At 39.7% G+C, this 19,588-nt stretch overlaps 1 protein-coding gene across 3 annotated transcripts in view; it reads left to right on the forward strand.

Annotated features, from left to right (window-relative positions):
• The window catches only part of ULK4 (unc-51 like kinase 4), a 388,775-nt gene that overhangs the window by 121,538 nt on the left and 247,649 nt on the right, over positions 1–19,588 (forward strand). For all 3 annotated transcript variants that reach the window (XM_073333132.1, XM_073333131.1, XM_073333133.1), the window contains exon 23: positions 14,856–14,989. In XM_073333132.1, the coding sequence (XP_073189233.1) occupies positions 14,856–14,989 (134 nt within the window). The remainder of the gene's footprint in view (positions 1–14,855; positions 14,990–19,588) is intronic.

Below are 19,588 nucleotides of genomic sequence, written 5' to 3' on the forward strand. Positions count from 1 at the left end.
ATGACTAACAGCAGCAGTAAAGACTTGATTGAACTGCCAAACTGTTTGTTTTTCTTCATATATTATGATTTCTTTAAACATAACGGTAGCTTTTTAGCGAACAATTTATCCCTTGACAGGATAACTGATTGAAACTAAAACATTTCTCTGGTGCTCACATGATGAGATAGCTACAGTGGGATGGGAGAGGAGAAATGGGCCATTATATGGGGAGACAGTTACTTTTGTAATATTCTGGACCCTGAATATTTATTTGACCCAGTGTGGATAATGGATGTTCTTTGATATGTATCAATGGGCATTCATCAGCATATTTCAGTTACTTAAGTGTCTCCTAGATTTGTGAGCGAACCATACAGCTATTTCAAAATGACTAGAAGTACAGTAGCAAGAAATTAACTGGCTGACTATTTTTAAAAAATAATTTGAGTATTTCAGGCATTTTTAAAGACGGTTTTTGAAATTTATAGCAAGTCTGGTAAAAGTTGCAAAATTTGTGTCTTGATTTCTTCTTTAGTAATACTTTGATAAAGATAAAATATATACAGACAGGAAATGCATATAGCACTATATTGCTTCAAACTATAAAATCTGGTGGTAAAAGACAATTGATACAAGGGAAAAGTTCACCACGAATTGAGGCAAGTGATACAAAAGTCAGAGTAGTAACAACCCTAAGGCAACACTGCATATATCTCCACAGTTTCAAGAGAAATGCTGTTCAGTCTACTTTAGACAGGGTTTTATTTTAACCAAGTTATCAAATCTAATATCATTGCAGGGGTTTTTGTGAGTTTAGTTGTTAAACTTACTAAATCTGTAAACTAGTATTTGCTAGTTCAAAGTCTATGCTGTACCTTAAAAAGACTCCATTAAAAGACGTGCATTTCTAAATGAGTATTTCAAAATTAATTATGTGCGAACTGGATACCTGGACAAGGGAGGTAATCTGACACAGGATTTGTAACAGAACCTGTTACACAGACGCTTTCCGAAGGGCTTTGAGACCGATGAAAGAAAAGTACCTGAGAAATAATAATGTTTTTATTGTTATTTCACCTCTAGGTCACTGGTTTCAGCCCTGTCCAGGAATAAGCAAAAATATCAGTACTTAAAATTAATTGATCTCAGTCTGGATGCTGTGGATAGGTATACATATCACAAACCCAGATACCACAGTTGGCACCCATTCAGCCATTCTTGCCAGAGAAATGCAAAACCATTTTGACTGGGAGGTCTGGGGAAGCCTGCATTGTTGCTATTCATACTGTGACAGTCCCTTAAACAATTAAAGGTCTTTTACTCTCAAGGGCTATCACCACTAGTACCTTTCAGAAGCACCCCATTTATGTTTTTAAATACAAAGATGTGTCCATTGTAACATGATTACTGTTTCATATATGTTAGGTAATTTTATAAGTCTTTCAAAGTTTTAGATAAAGGAAACGCAGTGGATCTAATTTACCTAGATTTCAGTAAGGCGTTTGGTACCATGCCACATGGGGAATTATTAGTTAAATTGAAAAAGATGGGGATCAATATGAAAATTGAAAGGTGGATAAGGAATTGGTTAAAGGGGAGACTACAGCAGGTAATACTGAAAGGTGAACTGTCAGGCTGGAGGGAGGTTACTAGTGGAGTTCTTCAGGGATCATTTTTGGGACCAGTCTTATTTAATCTTTTTATTACTGACCTCGGCACAAAACGTGGGAGTGTGCTAATAAAGTTTGCAGATGATACAAAGCTGGGAGGTATTGCCAATTTAGAGAGAGACCGGGATATCATACAGGAAGATTTGGATGACCTTGTAAACTGGAGTAATAGTAATTGGATGAAATTTAATAGTGAGAAGTGTAAGGTTATGCATTTAGGGATTAATAACAAGAATTTTAGTTATAAGCTGTGGACGCATCGATTAGAAGTAACGGAGGAGGAGAAGGACCTTGGAGTATTGGTTGATCACAGGATGACTATGAGCTGCCAATGTGATATGGCTGTGAAAAAAGTTAATGCGGTCTTGGGATGCGTTAGGTGAGGTATTTCCAGTAGAGATAAGGAGGTTTTAGTACCGTTATACAAGGCACTGGTGAGACCTCACCTGGAATACTGTTTATAGTTCTGGTCTCCCATGTTTAAGAAGGATGAATTCAAACTGGAACAGGTACAGAGACGGGCTACTAGGATAATCTGAGGCATGGAAAATCTGTCTTATGAAAGGAGACTCAAGGAGCTTGGCTTCTTTAGCCTAACCAAAAGAAGTTTGAGGGGAGATATGATTGCTCTCTATAAATATATCAGAGGGATAAATACCAGAGAGGGAGAGGAATTATTTAAGCTCAGTACCAGTGTGGACACAAGAACAAATGGATATAAACTGGTCATTGGGAAGTTTAGACTTGAAATTAGATGAAGGTTTCTAACCATCAGAGGAGTGAAGTTTTGGAATAGACTTCCAAGGGAAGCAGTGGGGGCAAAAGACCTATCTGGCTTTAAGATTAAACTCGATAAGTTTATGGAGGAAATGGTATGATGGGATAACATGATTTTGGCAATTAATTGATCTTTAACTATTCATGGTAAATAGGCCCGATGGGATGTTAGATGGGGTGGGATCTGGGTTACTACAGAGAATTCTTTCCTTGGTATTTAGCTGGTGAATCTTGCCCATATGCTCAGGGTTCAGCTGATCGCCATATTTGGGGTCGGGAAGGAATTTTCCTCCAGGGCAGACTGGAAGAGGCCCTGAGGGTCTTTCACCTTCCTCTGTAGCATGGGGCACTGGGTCACTTGCTGGAGGATTCTCTGCTCCTTGAAGTCTTTAAACCATGATTTGAGGACTTCAGTAAGCACAGACATAGGTGAGAGGTTTATTGCAGGAGTGGGTGGGTGAGATTCTGTGGCCTGCATTGTGCAGGAGGTCAGACTAGATGATCATAATGTTCCCTTCTGACCTTAATAGCTATGTATCTATGTAAAGTTCTGTTGTACAACAGAATTAGTTTTTTTGTCGATGATTAGAGTAAACCTATTCCATCATTACTATGGCACTAAAGTACTCTATACAGTACAGAGATTGCTTTGATATAATAATATAGTCTTGTGACAGGTATCTGTCACTTGATTTATAGTACTCTAAAAACGTTTTAGCTGCATTGTAATCAGCTGCTGCTGCAGTGCTATTAGCCTTAAAACATTTTGACTGCTGGTGATTTTAAAATGGATGATAGCAGAGTACTCTAATGACAGTGTAGTGGTGGTGTTAGTATTTGATATAATGAATTGATTTTTGTTTTTGCTTATACTTTTTTTTTCCCACAGTGACCTTTTTTTCCCTGTAGCTATTATTTCCCATTTCTTTGCATTTGCCATTCTGTTATGTGATGTATGGCCTCTTTCTTGACTTGCACTTTGTCTCACTTCAGATAAAGGTACATCAAATAAATATGACATAAGTCAAAAGAAATAAGGACTCAATGTCTCCACATCAGCTCTCTGTTTTTAAAGTGTACTATAATATGCTGTAAGCACTTCCCAAGTTTTTTTCAAACCATTAGTTTACTTAATAAAAAAACAATCAGACCATTTTGTGAAAATGTTGGTTAGACAATTCGACAGGTGTCATAGTCCTAAAATGAAATATTTTTTTCAAAAAGTTAATGTAGTCCACTCTTTGGTCTTGTTGGTGTCCTTATTAGGACCAGGATGCAATATGAAAATGAGGAGATGTTGCACACCTTCTTTTCTCTGCAATCTTCAGCATGTATGTGATGCTTCTGGTAGAGATCATGAGACATTTTCATCTTCAGGTTCATTAGTAGGCTGATAATGCTTAGCTCTGTGTCTTTCTCAATCAACCTTGATTCTCCATTCTCTTTGCTTTCCTCCTCCTTAGCTGACACAGGGTCCTGTTCATCCAGAATAACAGGGTTGGTGGTGTTGGGTAGAGGGAAACATTTTGAAGAATTGATAGGAATTACGATTGCTCCCTCTACTGAGGAAGTATTCTCCCATTTGTCTCCTGGAACAGTACTATCTGGGTCTTACTGGTTCAATTGCTGCTGCTGGATTGGTAGGTAGTGTCTTTGGCTAGCCTTAGAGGTTGCACCCTCATCATTGCTGTAGTTATTGATCCTATTTACTCCTGCTACCTGTCTGTAGAGTTGGCCTTGTGTGGAAAGATTCTTAATGAAGAATCCTTGGTTCTAGAAATTGATTTCTCTCACAGATGGCAAGAGCCTTAGATCTGTGGTGCAAGACATTTCTGGGTCTGTAATCATCCGATTACTTAAATGGGTGGAAGAGCCTAAGTAAATTGTTGGCAATAGTTTTGTTTACATTTTTGAAATCTCAGCTCACACATTGATGTGGGATATATTATAAATTACTTTAATAAATCTGCTATAGAAGATTATGATAAAATGAGCTATTGTTATATCATTTTCTAGCAATAAGACAAAATAATTATTTAAGACCAGAATTAAAGCACCAGCAACCCACGTTTTTGTCGTCTTGATTTTGTGAGCATGGAGGCCAGTGCTTCAGTGCTTTAATCTTCATACAACATGTATACATCTAACATCTTTATCTACACTGTTGATAAATAATTTTCCATAAAACAGTATATTGCCTTTAAATATGTAGTTTTCATATACTGTAGTTTTGATACTTCATCAGAAGAATATCTCTGGTAGACCAACAGTGACCACCTTTATGTAGTTTGAGGTAAACAATACTGTAACACTAATTTAAGAAGCATGGGTTGGCTATGACCTGTGGGTCACTAGGCAATTGAATAAACATTATAATCAAAGACACCCCTATCTTATGTGTGTCTTAATGTAAACCACTGTTGACAGGGCATCCAGAAAATATACCTTAAAGTCTAAACCAGTAGCACTCATCCATGAAATAAATACACAAAGTACTTTCCTGATTCTTGCAAGAAAGTTTTTTCAAGCAGATAAGAATGTTCCAATGTAATCCTCTGCTCCCATGATTAAATTGTAGTATTATTTTGATTAAGCCTCTCTTTGTGATTCAGTGATCAATTGACGTTTTTATTTTAAGTATATCCTACAGATTATGTGAAAAGCAATAGAGGATAGTACTTTTTAAAATTATACTTCTTAAGTGGACTTCTGAATCTGACAAAACTGTCAGAAAAATATTTTATCCATACATCCTGTCTATATTACCAAGCTTAGCTCCAAGCACAGGGGCAATTATATTTACTCAAGCTACATTATTTCCAGATCTTTAAAAAGGCCCCTATCCTCCAGACTTATACACGTGCTTAACTTTATCTTCCATGAATTAACCCATTGGTTTCAATGGGACTACTTATAACACATGCAGTTAACATGTGCGTAAATCTTTCAGGATCAGGGCCAAAGTTAATTTCAGGTCCCTATTTAGCTTAAGGACCCATGGTTTTGATGTAAAACACAAATTAAAAATAGCTTCTGATATAATTGGGACTTAAAACAGACATTTGCTTGAACATTAGAGAGTATCACCATACATGTAGTTTTCATGCAATTTAATACAGTGTTAAATTATGGGGCAAGCACCTGTGCTGTGTGATTATTTTGGAAGCATTTTACAAGTTGTTTCTCAGTGTTTTCTAGAAGTGCATGTATTTTCTCATTGTTTGATCAAGGCTTTGTCTTTCAGTTGATGAAAATATCTCTTCACGTCGTAGGAAGTCATGATTTTACTGATTAACTACACCCAACTAATTTTCATTGCAACAGCTAAGATTTTGTGGGGTTCTGGTAGGCAAAGTTTAGGTTAAAGCTATTCTTCAGTTAAACAGACCGTAAGGCAATACATGCTTTGTATTCTGCTTTGAATAGCATGGTTATTTTGGAATCATGTCATAAGTGCCAATGTAATTGCTGTATTACTTTTTCTCATAACTCATTACCAAATTAAATAGTGAGGATCATAATGTTCCTTGTTTAAATATTAAAAACGTAAGTCTGAGCAGAATTGCAGCATATAATGTAAAAATATTGAATTTTCCTATTGAAAATATTTTGCATCACTAATCATGGTAAAATCATTAAAAATTGCTGGTAGGTGCAAATTACTTATGGTTGCTCAGTGTTGGTAAACTCAGTTGTATTGTAGCAGGGAGCATACAGTATATTACCTGAAAATGAAAGTAATGGAGATATAAAGAAAGGAAACTGAATATTAAGGACAAAATTCCACTATGTGCAATGTGCAGCCCTGTGCACCACTTGTGAATGGCAGGGGTCTGTGATGACAAATAATGGCATCTTGTATTGTTGGCCAGTCAGTCGCAACTGTATAAATTCCATAGCAGGATAATGTGTCAAGTCAAACTGTCCTGGTAGCAGTGAAAAAGGGGAAGGTCCTCAGTGTTCCCTCTGTTACTTACCTTCACCCTTTTCACTGCTCAAATCCTAAACATGACAGTCAATAAACCTGACAAATGAGCACAGGTTTTGTTAGGTTTATTGACTGTCAAGAAAGATTATTGCATAAACTGACTGCATAGATCCTCGAACTCTTCAGAATGCCAACAGAATTATTCTAGTCCATCACTCTTCATGCTATCATAGAGCCATCCAGCCCTAGCTAGCCAACCCAAGAGCCTGTTGCAGGGACCAAGACTACCTATTGAAAGCCCTCTTTTTTGAGGTCCAGCCTATTGGCTGACTCTTGAAACAGGGCGACCCAGGGACGTGCACTGCATTCCAAGCCCTGCCTCACAGTCTCATGCTGCCTGGTAAGGCCATCATACCTTAAATTGCACTTAAGCCTTATTTTTGAGGATGTAAGAGGTATTAACTGGTACATAGGCTTTGTGCTGACTGTATGCACAAGGGTGCATTTCAGCCAAGTGAAATGGACGTGCAGTTCCTATTAGTAAAAGATATAAGAATAATATCAGAAACTGTACAAATCGTGATTTAAAAGCTCTCCTCGTATATGTGATGTGAAGGAAATCTGGTGCAACTTTATATTTTCTTATTGGAAAAAGATGTATTTCTCTGGTCCTGAAAGAGTTAGGAAAATATCCTTATTTCCCACTCCTTTACAATCCCCGTTCTTGAAGTTCTTACCTAGGGAAATAGAAATAACTCTGAGAGAACCTGTCAGTGCAACTCCTAATTGGCTGCAGGGCCCTCTGTGAGTATTACAAAGCATGCCCTCCAAAAGAGTAAGACAAGGTCTGGGAGTCATTGCCAGACTCTTTTAAATGGCAATGTAGACTACCTGCCAGGTCAGAGCACTCCCGTTAGGCCACTATGACTTGCCATCTACTGCACTGGGTGGATCTATGATTGCTGTATAAAAATTATTACTGAGAAATGAGGTTGGGGTTTTCAAAGAGGCCTACTGCAGTTATGCACCAACTCCCATTGAACATGATGGGAGTTGGTTGCATAAATCTTAAACATATTTGAAAATCCCAGTCTTAGTTAATGAAAACTATTTGCTGCTCTGATTTAGATTCACTTTGACTGTGCTGATTTATCCACCCTGCAGAAAAGTGCTGCTTGCCACCAAATTATTTCAGTACCACATAAGTTGTGTCCGCAGGATGTGGGCAGGTTTTCAGTGCTTAGGGCTGCCATTCATGTACCTCACTTTTAAGACTGTCCTTAGTTTCATCTTAACTCCTTTTATTTTGTATTATTCTTATCTGGTAACAAAAAGTATTAAGTGTGAGATTTCTTCATATTTTTTGTGTCAAGTCTCTTTATCTAGGTGAATAATAAGTAAGATTTGAAACTTTTTCAAATTCATAAAAACCTCATACTTTCCTGCTATGAAATATATTCAGCAGTTCAGAGCTTATTTCATTTGCTATACCAACAGGGGGTTTATAGATAATTTCCATACTTTTATTTCCCTTTCTGGGAGCATATGTCAGCTGCACTGCATCCAAAATCTCCCCCTGCAGCACAAGAGATAAAGGTTTGACCGGACTACATTAGTCTAGAACTACAGTAGATTCCTAAAACTGAAATTCCTATTAGACTATCAGAGTACAATATCTGACTTCCTTTCTGGATAATATACTGAGCTGTCATGTCTATTTGTTTTTACATACTCTATATTTTAAAAGGATTTTTCCTTGTTTCTAGTGAGCGTCTTCCAAATTGTTTACCTTCACTTCATTTTATCCACTAAAAAGTTGCTCTTGGGGTGGAGTTCTTTCCTTAGGTTGGAGAAAAAAGGAGAGGGGTTTTGTTTGTTTGTTTGAAACCTTCAGTGAAAACTGATAAATGTTCAAAACCTTTAAAAATCAGACCATTTATGTAGATGCCTATAACTGGACTAAGAACCTATCTCTAGGTACCCAATTTTGAAAATCTTGACCACTATTAATAATGTAGTTGCCCCCCAAAATGTACAACTTTGATCTCCAGAAATTATAGTTTCTTTGGAAAGTAGAACCAGTTTTCTAGGAAAATACTTATTTTATTTGTTGTTTTTGTACCTTGAGTACATAAAACAAATATTTATTATTACATTAAACCTAGGAAATAAATTTACCCACAATTATATCACTGATCTTTCTGTTCAGACACAGAAAATTTAAGGGAATAATTTATTTGTGATTAAGAACTTATAAATAATATTAGGTTGTGGTGTTGGGAAAATGGTTGAAACCTTCGATTGTTTTCTGTATAATCCTTAGGTTGCCGTACAGGGGAGTGATAGGACACAACGTACCATAAATATAGCCAGGAAGCTGAATTGATTTGCATGCCCAACTTCTCAGAGAATGATTAATTCATCCTAACTGTTAATGCCATGTCTATTTTATTAATTCTGGCATTTCTTTGTTCACTTTGTGTCCCTTTGACTGCATGGCAGACATATACTTGTTATGCATGGAATAAGTTTGATACTTTTGTAGGCCCAACTTTGCCATACAAACAGAACAGGTGTTTATTTGGGACAGTAAAACATTCTGGTAAATCATTCTATGGTAGGGTTGCCAGGCGTCCAGTTTTCTACTGGAATGCCCAGTCAAAAAGGGACCATGGCAGCTCCGTTCTCGGCTGTGTTAAAAGTCCAGCTGGCTGCAGCATGGCAGGCAGGCTCCGTACCTGGCTCCGCATGGCTCCCAGGAAGCGGATGGCATGTCCCTCTGCCCCCGCCTGCAGGCACCACCCTGACCACCAGCTCCACAGCCCCCATTAGCCAGGGTTCCTGGCCAATGGGAACTGCAGGAGCAGCACCTGCAGGCGGGAGCAGTGTACTGAGTCCTCTGGCTGCTCCTCCGCTTCAGAGCCAGAGGGACATGCCATAGCTTTCTGTGAGCTGCGTGGACTTCCTCCATATCCAGGAAATGCCGGGGCTGCCTGAAGCCCGCACCCCCTCCCGTGCCCCAGCTCTGAGCCCCTGCCACACTCCCAACCCCTCGGCTCTAGCCTGCAGCGCCCCCTGCATTCCGAACCTCTTTTCAGCCCAGAGCCCTCATCCCCTCCCACACCCTGAACCCCTCATTTCTGGACCCACTCTGGAGCCCATACCCCCTCCCACCCCAGCCTGGAGCCCCCTCTTGCACCCCCAACCCACCCCCCCTTGCACCCAGAGCAGGGGTGGGGCCTGGGCACAGGGTAGGCAAGGGGTATTCAATTTTCTGCAATTAGAAAGTTGACAACCCTATTCTGTGGATGACTGTGAGGAAGGGAGAATGTTTGCCTAGGGCTTTAGAACAGTAAACTTCCCTAAAGCTGACTGTACTAATGTGGGAATTGGCAGGATTTTGTTGAGTTGCTATCAGTGCTATCAAATAATTTAAAGAAATATTGGTGGTCTTTTTTGGAAGCAATTGTCAATTTTGGCTTTTTTGTGGGAGAGAAGAACATAACTTTGAAAAGGGGAGGGTTTTGCACATGAAGAGAGAGAGCTGGCCATACTCAGGAGCTTTACATGTATTTTTACTTTTCACTTTCCCCAAAATAAGTAAACACACATCTGATGCTTCTCAAACACTCTTTATGTTGGATTTTGCAAGAGAGAATTCCTTTCTTAAAATATAAATATATATCAAACTTATTGTGCTAGCCTTCACTCAACAGCTTGTTTAGATAATGTGTAGACAATTCTAAACTTACTATCTCACTCAAACTAAATTTACAAGAATATTTAAAGAAAAATATGATACTCATGTTTCTCATACTTAATATTTGGTTAAACATATTCTCTCTCAATGAAAGAACATATTTAAACAACTTTAATTTATTTTGTTTTAATTATTCAAGGCAACTGAAAATGTCTAATAAAACTACATATCATATATATAATGAAAGTTGGAGTTGACTGATGAGATGGGCTTTTGAATAGTTAACATGTATTTTATTTCATCAAAATTGACCATAATTGAATAAATCATACCTAAAGTCTAAGGAAAATAGCTAGAACCTTTGGCAAGTATAGCTGGATCTGCTGCCTTTGGGCTCCTGTGGTGAGAAAAAGTAAATGGTTACTGAATGGATCACTTATTTCTCTCTCTCCTTCCTACTCCCCCCATATAAGACACCATAAAATAAAGGTTTTTGTTTTATTTCAAAATATGCAGTTTCATCATTGCTTAGGGGCCCAGTCATGCAAACTCTTTTTTCAGGTGAGTAGTTCTTATTCCAGTGAATAATCCCATTTTATAATGGGACTGTTCTCCTGCCTGAATAGAGGTTTGCAGGACTGGGCCCTAACATACCACATGCTTACACAAGAAGTTGTTTAAATCCAGTTATTTTCATCATCCTAGACAAGGACACCTTTTGATTTCTGTATTAATGTGGCACTTTGGGTCCAACCCAGACCAGTAAGAGATTGAGTCACTGTCTGCCCTGTAATCCTGTGCAGCCTTGATTCAGCGCCCTGTCACCAGCAGCAGGCTCAAAGCACAGTAGCTTCACTCTGGCTTCCACCAGCCTTGGTTACTCCTTGCAGGGTGACCCCAACACCCTCGCAGTCCCAAATTTCCATTTAAACCATCTGCTTTGTAATGCTCACTAAACACTTACAAAAGTTAAGTTCACTGATCCCTTAGAAAGTGTAACCAGCAGTTTATTAGCTTAACTGGGGTTAGCAAACACTCTGTTTAATCAAAGCACTGGCTTAGTTTATACTAAAAATAAAACAAGTTCATTAAACAAAAAGACATAGGTTTAAGTGATACCAAGTATAAGGACTAAAGATAGAAAGGATTACAAGTGAACAAAAGTAAAAATATGATTCTAAGACTAACACCTGAGTCCCTCTTTTTCAAAGAAGTGTTTCTAACCAAGTCTCTTCCAGCATAGCTGACCATACTCTTTGGCCAGTACCCCTCAAAGTGCTCAGTTCCTTTGTCCCTTCAGGTGAAGGATGCGAAAATGGCTTCTCCCCCCGCCCCCCTCCCGTCTCTATATATCTATATAGCTATATATCTATCTCTAATCTTCCCAAAGTTCATTGACCTTGCTTCAGGAAGCAGAAAGGTTTCTTGAGGGCACAGTCTCCATCCCCCAATGAGATTTCCTCACATGCTCTCCTGATGGCTTTCAGAGTAACAGCCGTGTTAGTCTGTATTCGCAAAAAGAAAAGGAGTACTTGTGGCACCTTAGAGACTAACCAATTTATTTGAGCATAAGCTTTCCTGAGCTACAGCTCACTTCATCGGATGCATACTGTGGAAAATACAGAAGATGTTTTTATACACACAGACCATGAAAAAATGGGTGTTTATCACTACAAAAGGTTTTCTCTCCCCCCACCCCACTCTCCTGCTGGTAATAGCTTATGTAAAGTGATCACTCTCCTTACAGTGTGTATGATGATCAAGGTGGGCCATTTCCAGCACAAATCCAGGGTTTAACAAGAACGTCTGAGGAACGGGGGGGAGGGGCAAGAGGAGGAATAAACAAGGGGAAATAGGTTACTTTTTATAATGAATCAACCATTCCCAGTCTCTATTCAAGCTTAAGTTAATTGTATCCAATTTGCAAATTAATTCCAATTCAGCAGTCTCTCGTTGGAGTCTATTTTCGAAGTTTTTTTGTTGAAGGATAGTCACTTTGAGATCAGAAATTGAGTGACCAGAGAGATTCAAGTGTTCTCCGTCTGGTTTATGAATGTTATAATTCTTGGCATCTGATTTGTGTCCATTTATTCTTTTACGTAGAGACTGTCCAGTTTGCCTTGTACACGGCAGAGGGGCATTGCTGGCACATGATGGCATATATCACATTGGTAGATGTGCAGGTGAACGAGCCTCTGATAGTGTGGCTGATGTTATTAGGCCCTGTGATGGTGTCCCCTGAATAGCTATGTGGGCACAGTTGGCAACGGGCTTTGTTGCAAGGATAGGTTCCTGGGTTAGTGGTTCTGTTGTGTGGTACGTGGTTGCTGGTGAGTATTTGCTTCAGGTTGGGGGGCTGTCTGTAGGCAAGGACTGGCCTGTCTCCCAAGATTTGTGAGAGTGTTGGGTCGTCCTTCAAGATAGGTTGTAGATCCTTGATAATGCGTTGGAGGGGTTTTAGTTGGGGGCTGAAGGTGACGGCTAGTGGCGTTCTGTTATTTTCTTTGTTAGGCCTGTCCTGTAGTAGGTGACTTCTGGGAACTCTTCTGGCTCTATCAATCTGTTTCTTCACTTCCGCAGGTGGGTATTGTAGTTGTAAGAATGCTTGATAGAGATCTTGTAGGTGTTTGTCTCTGTCTGAGGGGTTGGAGCAAATAAGGTTGTATCGCAGAGCTTGGCTGTAGACAACGTATCGTGTGGTGTGGTCAGGGTGAAAGCTGGAGGCATGTAGGTAGGAATAGCAATCAGTAGGTTTCCGGTATAGGGTGGTGGTTATGTGACCATTGTTTATTAGCACTGTAGTGTTCACCTTGATTATTATACACATTGTAAGGAGAGTGATCACTTTAGATAAGCTATTACCAGCGGGAGAGTGGGGTGGGGGGAGAGAAAACCTTTTGTAGTGATAAACACCCATTTTTTCATGGTCTGTGTGTATAAAAACATCTTCTGTATTTTCCACAGTATGCATCCGATGAAGTGAGCTGTAGCTCAGGAAAGCTTATGCTCAAATAAATTGGTTAGTCTCTAAGGTGCCACAAGTACTCCTTTCCTGATGGCTTTGTTTACCTTGCTTGTGAAAATGCTTTTCTTTGACTTTGGTCACATCTTTTGCTAAATTTACACTGGAGACAGGTAGGTAGCTACCTTCCCTCCTGTCTGGGGAAGAACCTCTTTCTCCCTTAGTGTGGTCACAGACTTCAAAAAAGCATAATATCAGTGAGTATCCATAATTCCTCATACAATGTTAATACATACATTTTACAATGATATTCATCACCAGTGTGTCATTAGTTTTCAAATGATGTATAACATCTTTTAGATACAGATTATGACAGTAGCATGAAAGGCATAGAGTGAGTCTGTCAGGCTTGAGAAGAATTGCTGATACTGACTGCACAGAATAGTGAACCACCACGGGGCCTCTCTGTCACATCTATTTATTTATTTTTTAAAAATAGTGGCTAAGAAAGGGGATGGATTAAGAGAGCTGAAAACGGTCCTTTTTAAAAATCCTGAGAACAGATTCAATCCATTGGCAATTAATGTTTCCCTGCCAGTATGCCAAAAACCTACTGCTAAACTATAGTTTAAAATAATTTCTTACTAGGGTTGCCAACCCTCCAGGATTGGCCTGGAGTCTCTAGGAATTAAAGACTAATCTTTTGTCATGATGAAATCTCCAGGAATACATCCAACCAAAATTGGCAATCCTATTTCTTACTCAAAGCTCGCTGTCATAATTTCTAGACTGAACAAATTAAGAATTTGAAACATTTAATATGTAACAAATGTGTAAATTAATCCAGTCCATTTTCCTCTCCACAGAGAAATTTGGTCTTAAATATATGTCATTAACTCTGGCTTCTTGAGTATGCGTATTATTATTTATTACAGCTAAATATACTCCTATACTGGAGCATGCTGGAAGAGACTATCCTGATCCTGGCCCACGTTGGGGATGAGCTCTGGGAGGGATCATGCCTGAAAAAGGAGCCCACAGGGACACAAGGGATGTATGCCTGCTGCACCATTCCCTAGAATGGCACAGGGTGTGCACATCTCTGTGTCTGCAGCCAACTCCATAAACAAGTGCTGTGGAAGAAAATCAGTGCTGTGGCCTTTCTGGTGGCTTTCACTACCGGGGTACTAGGAGGGAGCAAACAGAGATTGCAGTTGTTCCTGGCCACTAATGCTGGGATGCAAGGAGGCAGAAGTGTCTTGTGCTCTCCCTCACAGGTTGCACACCTATACAGTGGCCAGACATAATCTGACTCTTGGTTTTTTAAACTTTTGTTTGTCCAATGGTGCACATATGTGGCCTGATTTTCAGTGGTACTGCGTACTTGTATACGTCATTAACTTTGGGAGATTTGTGGCTTCACTGAAAATCACACCACTTCTTTTAAGTACTTAAAAAGTAGGTTTTCAAATTTATATTTAGATACACAAATTGAAAATTTGCTGCCTTGGTTAAGCAATTTTTTTTGCATTACAATTCAATATAGACTGTTTAAAGTTAGAATCTGCTATTCAGTTTTTAAGGGCCAATTCATTCCTCATGTAAGCACTATATCCCCATTTACACTAATAGTGTTGTACTTGCTTACACCAGAGTTTAATTTGGCTAATTGTATTTGGTTTATCTGTAGTTCCCCATAGAAACATTTGTTGTTGTTTTTAAAATAAACTTTGTTTTAAAGACAAAAATCTGGAAGTGCTTGCCTCAGTGGCATTTTGAGATACAGTATCAGTTTTTTGTCACAAGAGGTAATCTTTTGCACTTGCTTATTTGTAGATTGGTGATGTACATTGAAAGAGACAGCAGAAAGACTACACCTGGAAAAGAGCAGCAAAGCGGCAATGAATACCTGTCAAAATGCCTGGACCTTCTCATCTATCACATTGTGCGGGAGCTGCCAGGAATTCTAGGTAAATTCAGCTGGCTGACTATGAAAATAATTTTTTTGTCTGTCTTTTTTCCTCACTCCCTTGTGGAACATTTAAGTATCTCTTTAAAGAGTAAAGACAATGGTAAGTAGAAAGATATTTTCTCCCTCATTTACTGTTTATGGCGTTAGCTTCATCAAATTTCTCAGTTATATTGTGACCACATAATACTTTGCATTTGAATCTTGAAAAAATGTTTTCTTTTATTTAATATTTCAGTCATGGTGGCACACAAGATCCCAATCAGGACTGAGGCTCCATTACGCTAAGTGTTGTATAAACATTTTTAAAGACACAGTCCATGCCCCCCAAAACTTTGTAGGTATAACTGTGACCTACAAAACATGGAAGAAGAGAGATGCAATTGTATATATTATATAAACATATATGTGTAAGTCAATGGTTCTCAAACTATTGTACTGGTGACCCCTTTCACATAGCAAGCCTCTGAGTGCGACCCCCCCCCAAAATTAAAAACACTTGTTTATATATTTAACACCATTATAAATGCTGGAAGCAAAGTGGGGTTTGGGGTGGAGTTGACAGCTGGCGACCCCCCATATAATAACCTCGTGAAACCCTGATGGGTTCCAACCCCCAGTTTGAGAACCCCTGCATATATAAGTGTATATACATTTATGTGAGAATGTATATAGTTATAGTTGGGGCAGGTAGCACCACCTATTAAGGTTGTCCATTGTAAAACCCTGATTTCAGTTGCTTATAATTTTTAAAACTTTTGGGGTGAAATTTTACATGCTGGATTTCTGCTTCAGGATGAATTTTTCTAGAAAACTACAGCCAATACAGTTCAGGTGCCTCTAATAAGGAGGACAGGGAAAAATAATTGTTTTGTCCATGTTAAATTCTCACCATTTCTTCTTTGAATAGTTCTAATGCCCCCATGCTTTGGAGCAGGGACTTCAAATTTGACTGGGAGTGGTCTTTGAGTCAGGGTGTGCTTTGTGATAGCCCCATGAAAATCCACCCAAATTTGGCCAAATTATAAGCCATTGGAGAATCACAGTTCACATGTCCTGAGTAGAGACTTTTTTTGATTGTAGCAGCTAATTTCTGAACAGTCCAACCTCATTGAACATGTGCCTCTCTCAGGTCCTGGTGCTGACCAGACTGCATGTGTACCATCCCCATACAGCAACCAAGCATACTCCATGCCAGGTCTACAGAGGTGAAGCCGGACTTTCCCTGCAAAGGGATTGGGGCTGTCCCTGGAACTGAAAGCAGGAAGCCTGTCTCTTCTGTGCTTTCAGTGACCCCTCTCCTGGCACCAAGTTATTGTGGAGGAGGATGCTGTCTGTCTTGAATACTGGGGGCACAAAACATGGACCAGGGATTGGGACAAGGAGTCTGGTGAAACTGGGACTAGAGGGGTTGGAAGGGAGGGAAACTGTGATTGAGTTGGCAGCGAGACTGGTGCTGGGAGCTAGTGAGGGGAAAGGGTGGTGACTGGGAGACATTTGGCTGGGGGAAGGAACATTTGACATCAGATGAGTACCGGGAAACTGCGACAAGGAGCAGGTGTGGGGTAGGGTAGTGTTGAGGAGCCAGATTGGCAAGTAGCTGGGGTGTGGGAGGAGAACTGAGATGGCTGAACTAAGGGACTGGGACCAAGAATCAAGGGAGGGAGGAGACTGGGTGGGGAAAGGAGCTGGAGAGAGGGTGGTGCGTGCACTGAGACTGGATGAGAAGTTTGGGGATGGAGACTAGGACTAGGAACCAGTGGGATGGAGGGGAGAGACAGATCGGATGAGGAGCTGGAATGCGGAAACTGGGACTGGCTGGGTAAGAAGACTGGGAATGGGTGGGTGGGGGGAAGTGGGAGAGACTTGAAGTGGGGTGGAGATTGGGGTAAGAAGACGTAAGAGTTGAGACTGGGACTGACTAAGCAAGGAAAATGGGACTGGGATGAAGAGCCGGGGAGGGGAAGAGACAGGATTGGGACAGGTTGGAGAGGATGGGACAGAAGAGGTCAAGCATGGGGGGAACAGTCAGAAGAGTCTGTGCCCACTAGACACACTTCCCCCCAGAGCCTGGAATGGAACCCAAGCTTCCTGAGTGTCACCATTTCTTTTCTGTCACAAAATATCTGTGAAACCCCTGGCAAGGCGCCTCATTCCCTCTTGCCAATCCACATATAGGATGGCCACCTACTACTGCTATCAGTTATTCTGTTAGCTCAAGTGACAGAAGTCTGTGTGGTGGATCTAAAGTTGCCAATCCTTCTGAGGACCTATGTGAGTGTTGGTAGATGCCACATGATAGTATTTGTTTTTTCAGTTTGCTTTTTTAAAAACGTAGGAAATTACAAAAAGCTACCTTTTTTGTTGAGGTTGCAAAGCCAAGCACGCAAGTTAGAAAAAGCCAGAATTAAGTTTGCCTTTGCATTATTTGGACAGTGTGTGCAGGTGCATAATGGTACGACTTTAAATGCATTATCACATTTTTAGCACAAACAAGCTCGGGTCCTACAGAGAGCAACTTTCACCACACATACCTCATGTGTGATCATATAGTTAGACTGTATAATAATGCACAAGGGAGTTGAATTAAGTTTGCACAATCTTAATTCTGATATTTCCTAACCTTTGAATGCTCTTTCAATAAAGTTATTCTAACATACTTTATATAAGAAGTGCCAAATATCCCAATCTTCTCCTGAAGCGATCATTAATTTTCTAATACGTTTATAGGTCTTGAGGAGAGTTTTGAAGGATAAGATGCTAATGACTTTTCTATTCAAACAGCCAAAGTTCTCTGGGACATAGTTCCAGGCACAAAGCACAGTTTGGAAGGAGATACTGAGGTAGGATTTTGTGAGAAGCAGACAAGGCAGGGTGGGGGGAATGCAATAAAAGAGAAGAGAAGAAATGAAGATGAGCAGAGAGCTGTGAAGGGAATTGCAGGTGAGAACAAAAGAAGTTTGAATTTGACATGGTGATGCAGTCAACTTAGGGATTCAAACAGGGGTCATTTGACCAGCAATTTGTGTGGGCTGGATAGGGAGATGTGGGTGATAGGGAGCCCAGAGAAAAGAAGCTGATACAAAAAAGATAAAATGTGATGAGGGGCTGGGTGAGTTTTGGCTGTTTGAGCAGAAAAGATGTATAGATCTTAGACAAGTCTTGGAGGATGATATGGCAAAATTTGGGCACAGCCTGGATATGCAAGGCAAAAGAGGAGTCAACAAAAATGATCCCCAGGTTAGAGGACTGAGAATGGTGGGGTTATCAAGCCTGACAGAGAATGTGGGTAGTGGAGAGTGTTTGTGAGGAAAGATGTTAAGTACAAGTTTGACTGCAAGACTTCCAGAAAGAGGAGATGTCAAAGCGAGGCTAACATATGGGATTGGATGGAGAAAGATACTTTAGGAGTGGAGAGGTCAATCTGTGAGTCATAGTGTAAAGATGGCAGTTAAAAATTCTGTTAGCAGATTAGATCCCCCAAATGTATGGATGTAAAGGGAGAAGAGAGAGGAGGCAAAGGCCAGAGCCTCTGAAAGCCACCAGGCAGAGGAGAGGAATAAAACTCGTCGGCTACGTTGTCCAAGAAATGACTCTTTCTTTATTTCTCACTATACGTTAATTATTGTTTTCAGTAATGGGAAAAAAAAGGGGTGGCACTTGCAAAGTTTGGTAGGCTTAAAAGTCATCTATTTACAAAGACCATGTAATATTTTGATTCTCCCTCAAACCACATCTGTTCTTTGTTTTCCTAAGTAACTAAATATCAGATGACTATGTATGGTCAATTGCAGGATCGGGGCCTTAGACTGTATATGCTTTGAGGAGGCCCCCCCTCCCTCTGAATGTGTGTACACTGCCTAACACAGTGGGACTCTGATCTCAGTTGGGGTCTCTGGGTACTACTGTAATGCAAATAATGATAATATATTTTGGACAACGTTTACATCAAACGTAAGTTCTCCCCTTTGTTTTCTTTCTCCAGTTAATGTTGGGGAGAGGGGGTTGTATTGTTTTTGGGTGAAGGGAGGGTTGTCTTTGTGGTTGGCTTTTATTAAGGTTAATTTTGAGATCTCTAGTTTTATGAGAGAATATTTTCTCTTTACCTGTTTGGGATAATGAAAGAATATGTTCTGATTCAGGGTGAAAGTTATTTCCTCATGTGAAAAATGTCAAAAGCTAGACACTTTGCAAAGTGAAATGAATTAAAGGCAGTTACATTTCTGAGTTGGAAATTGATGTTTGCTAGTTTTTAATATATATTTATCTAAACTCCCTTCTAATCCCATTCTCTTCCAGCAGATGTAGCTATAAACCAAATAGATTTTAAAAAATAGAAATTGATTTCAAATATTTATTTTAAAAAGTTAGATTAAATCAATAGTAGACTGGTCAGCCTTAAATTGCCATTTGCCTTTGTTAACTAAATAACTTTACTTCTGTATTTGTAGCATTTTAGGTATTTCCTATATAATAAATATACAGTCATACTGAAATAATAAGGTATATGTACCTATTCATCTAATGCAAAATTTGGCAGCAGGATGACCCTGTATGCATTGTAAAATATGGAAAGTCAGAATAACAAGTTAGGTAGATT

Source organism: Lepidochelys kempii, chromosome 2 (assembly GCF_965140285.1).
Source record: "Lepidochelys kempii isolate rLepKem1 chromosome 2, rLepKem1.hap1, whole genome shotgun sequence".
Classification (NCBI taxonomy): Eukaryota; Metazoa; Chordata; order Testudines; family Cheloniidae; genus Lepidochelys; species Lepidochelys kempii.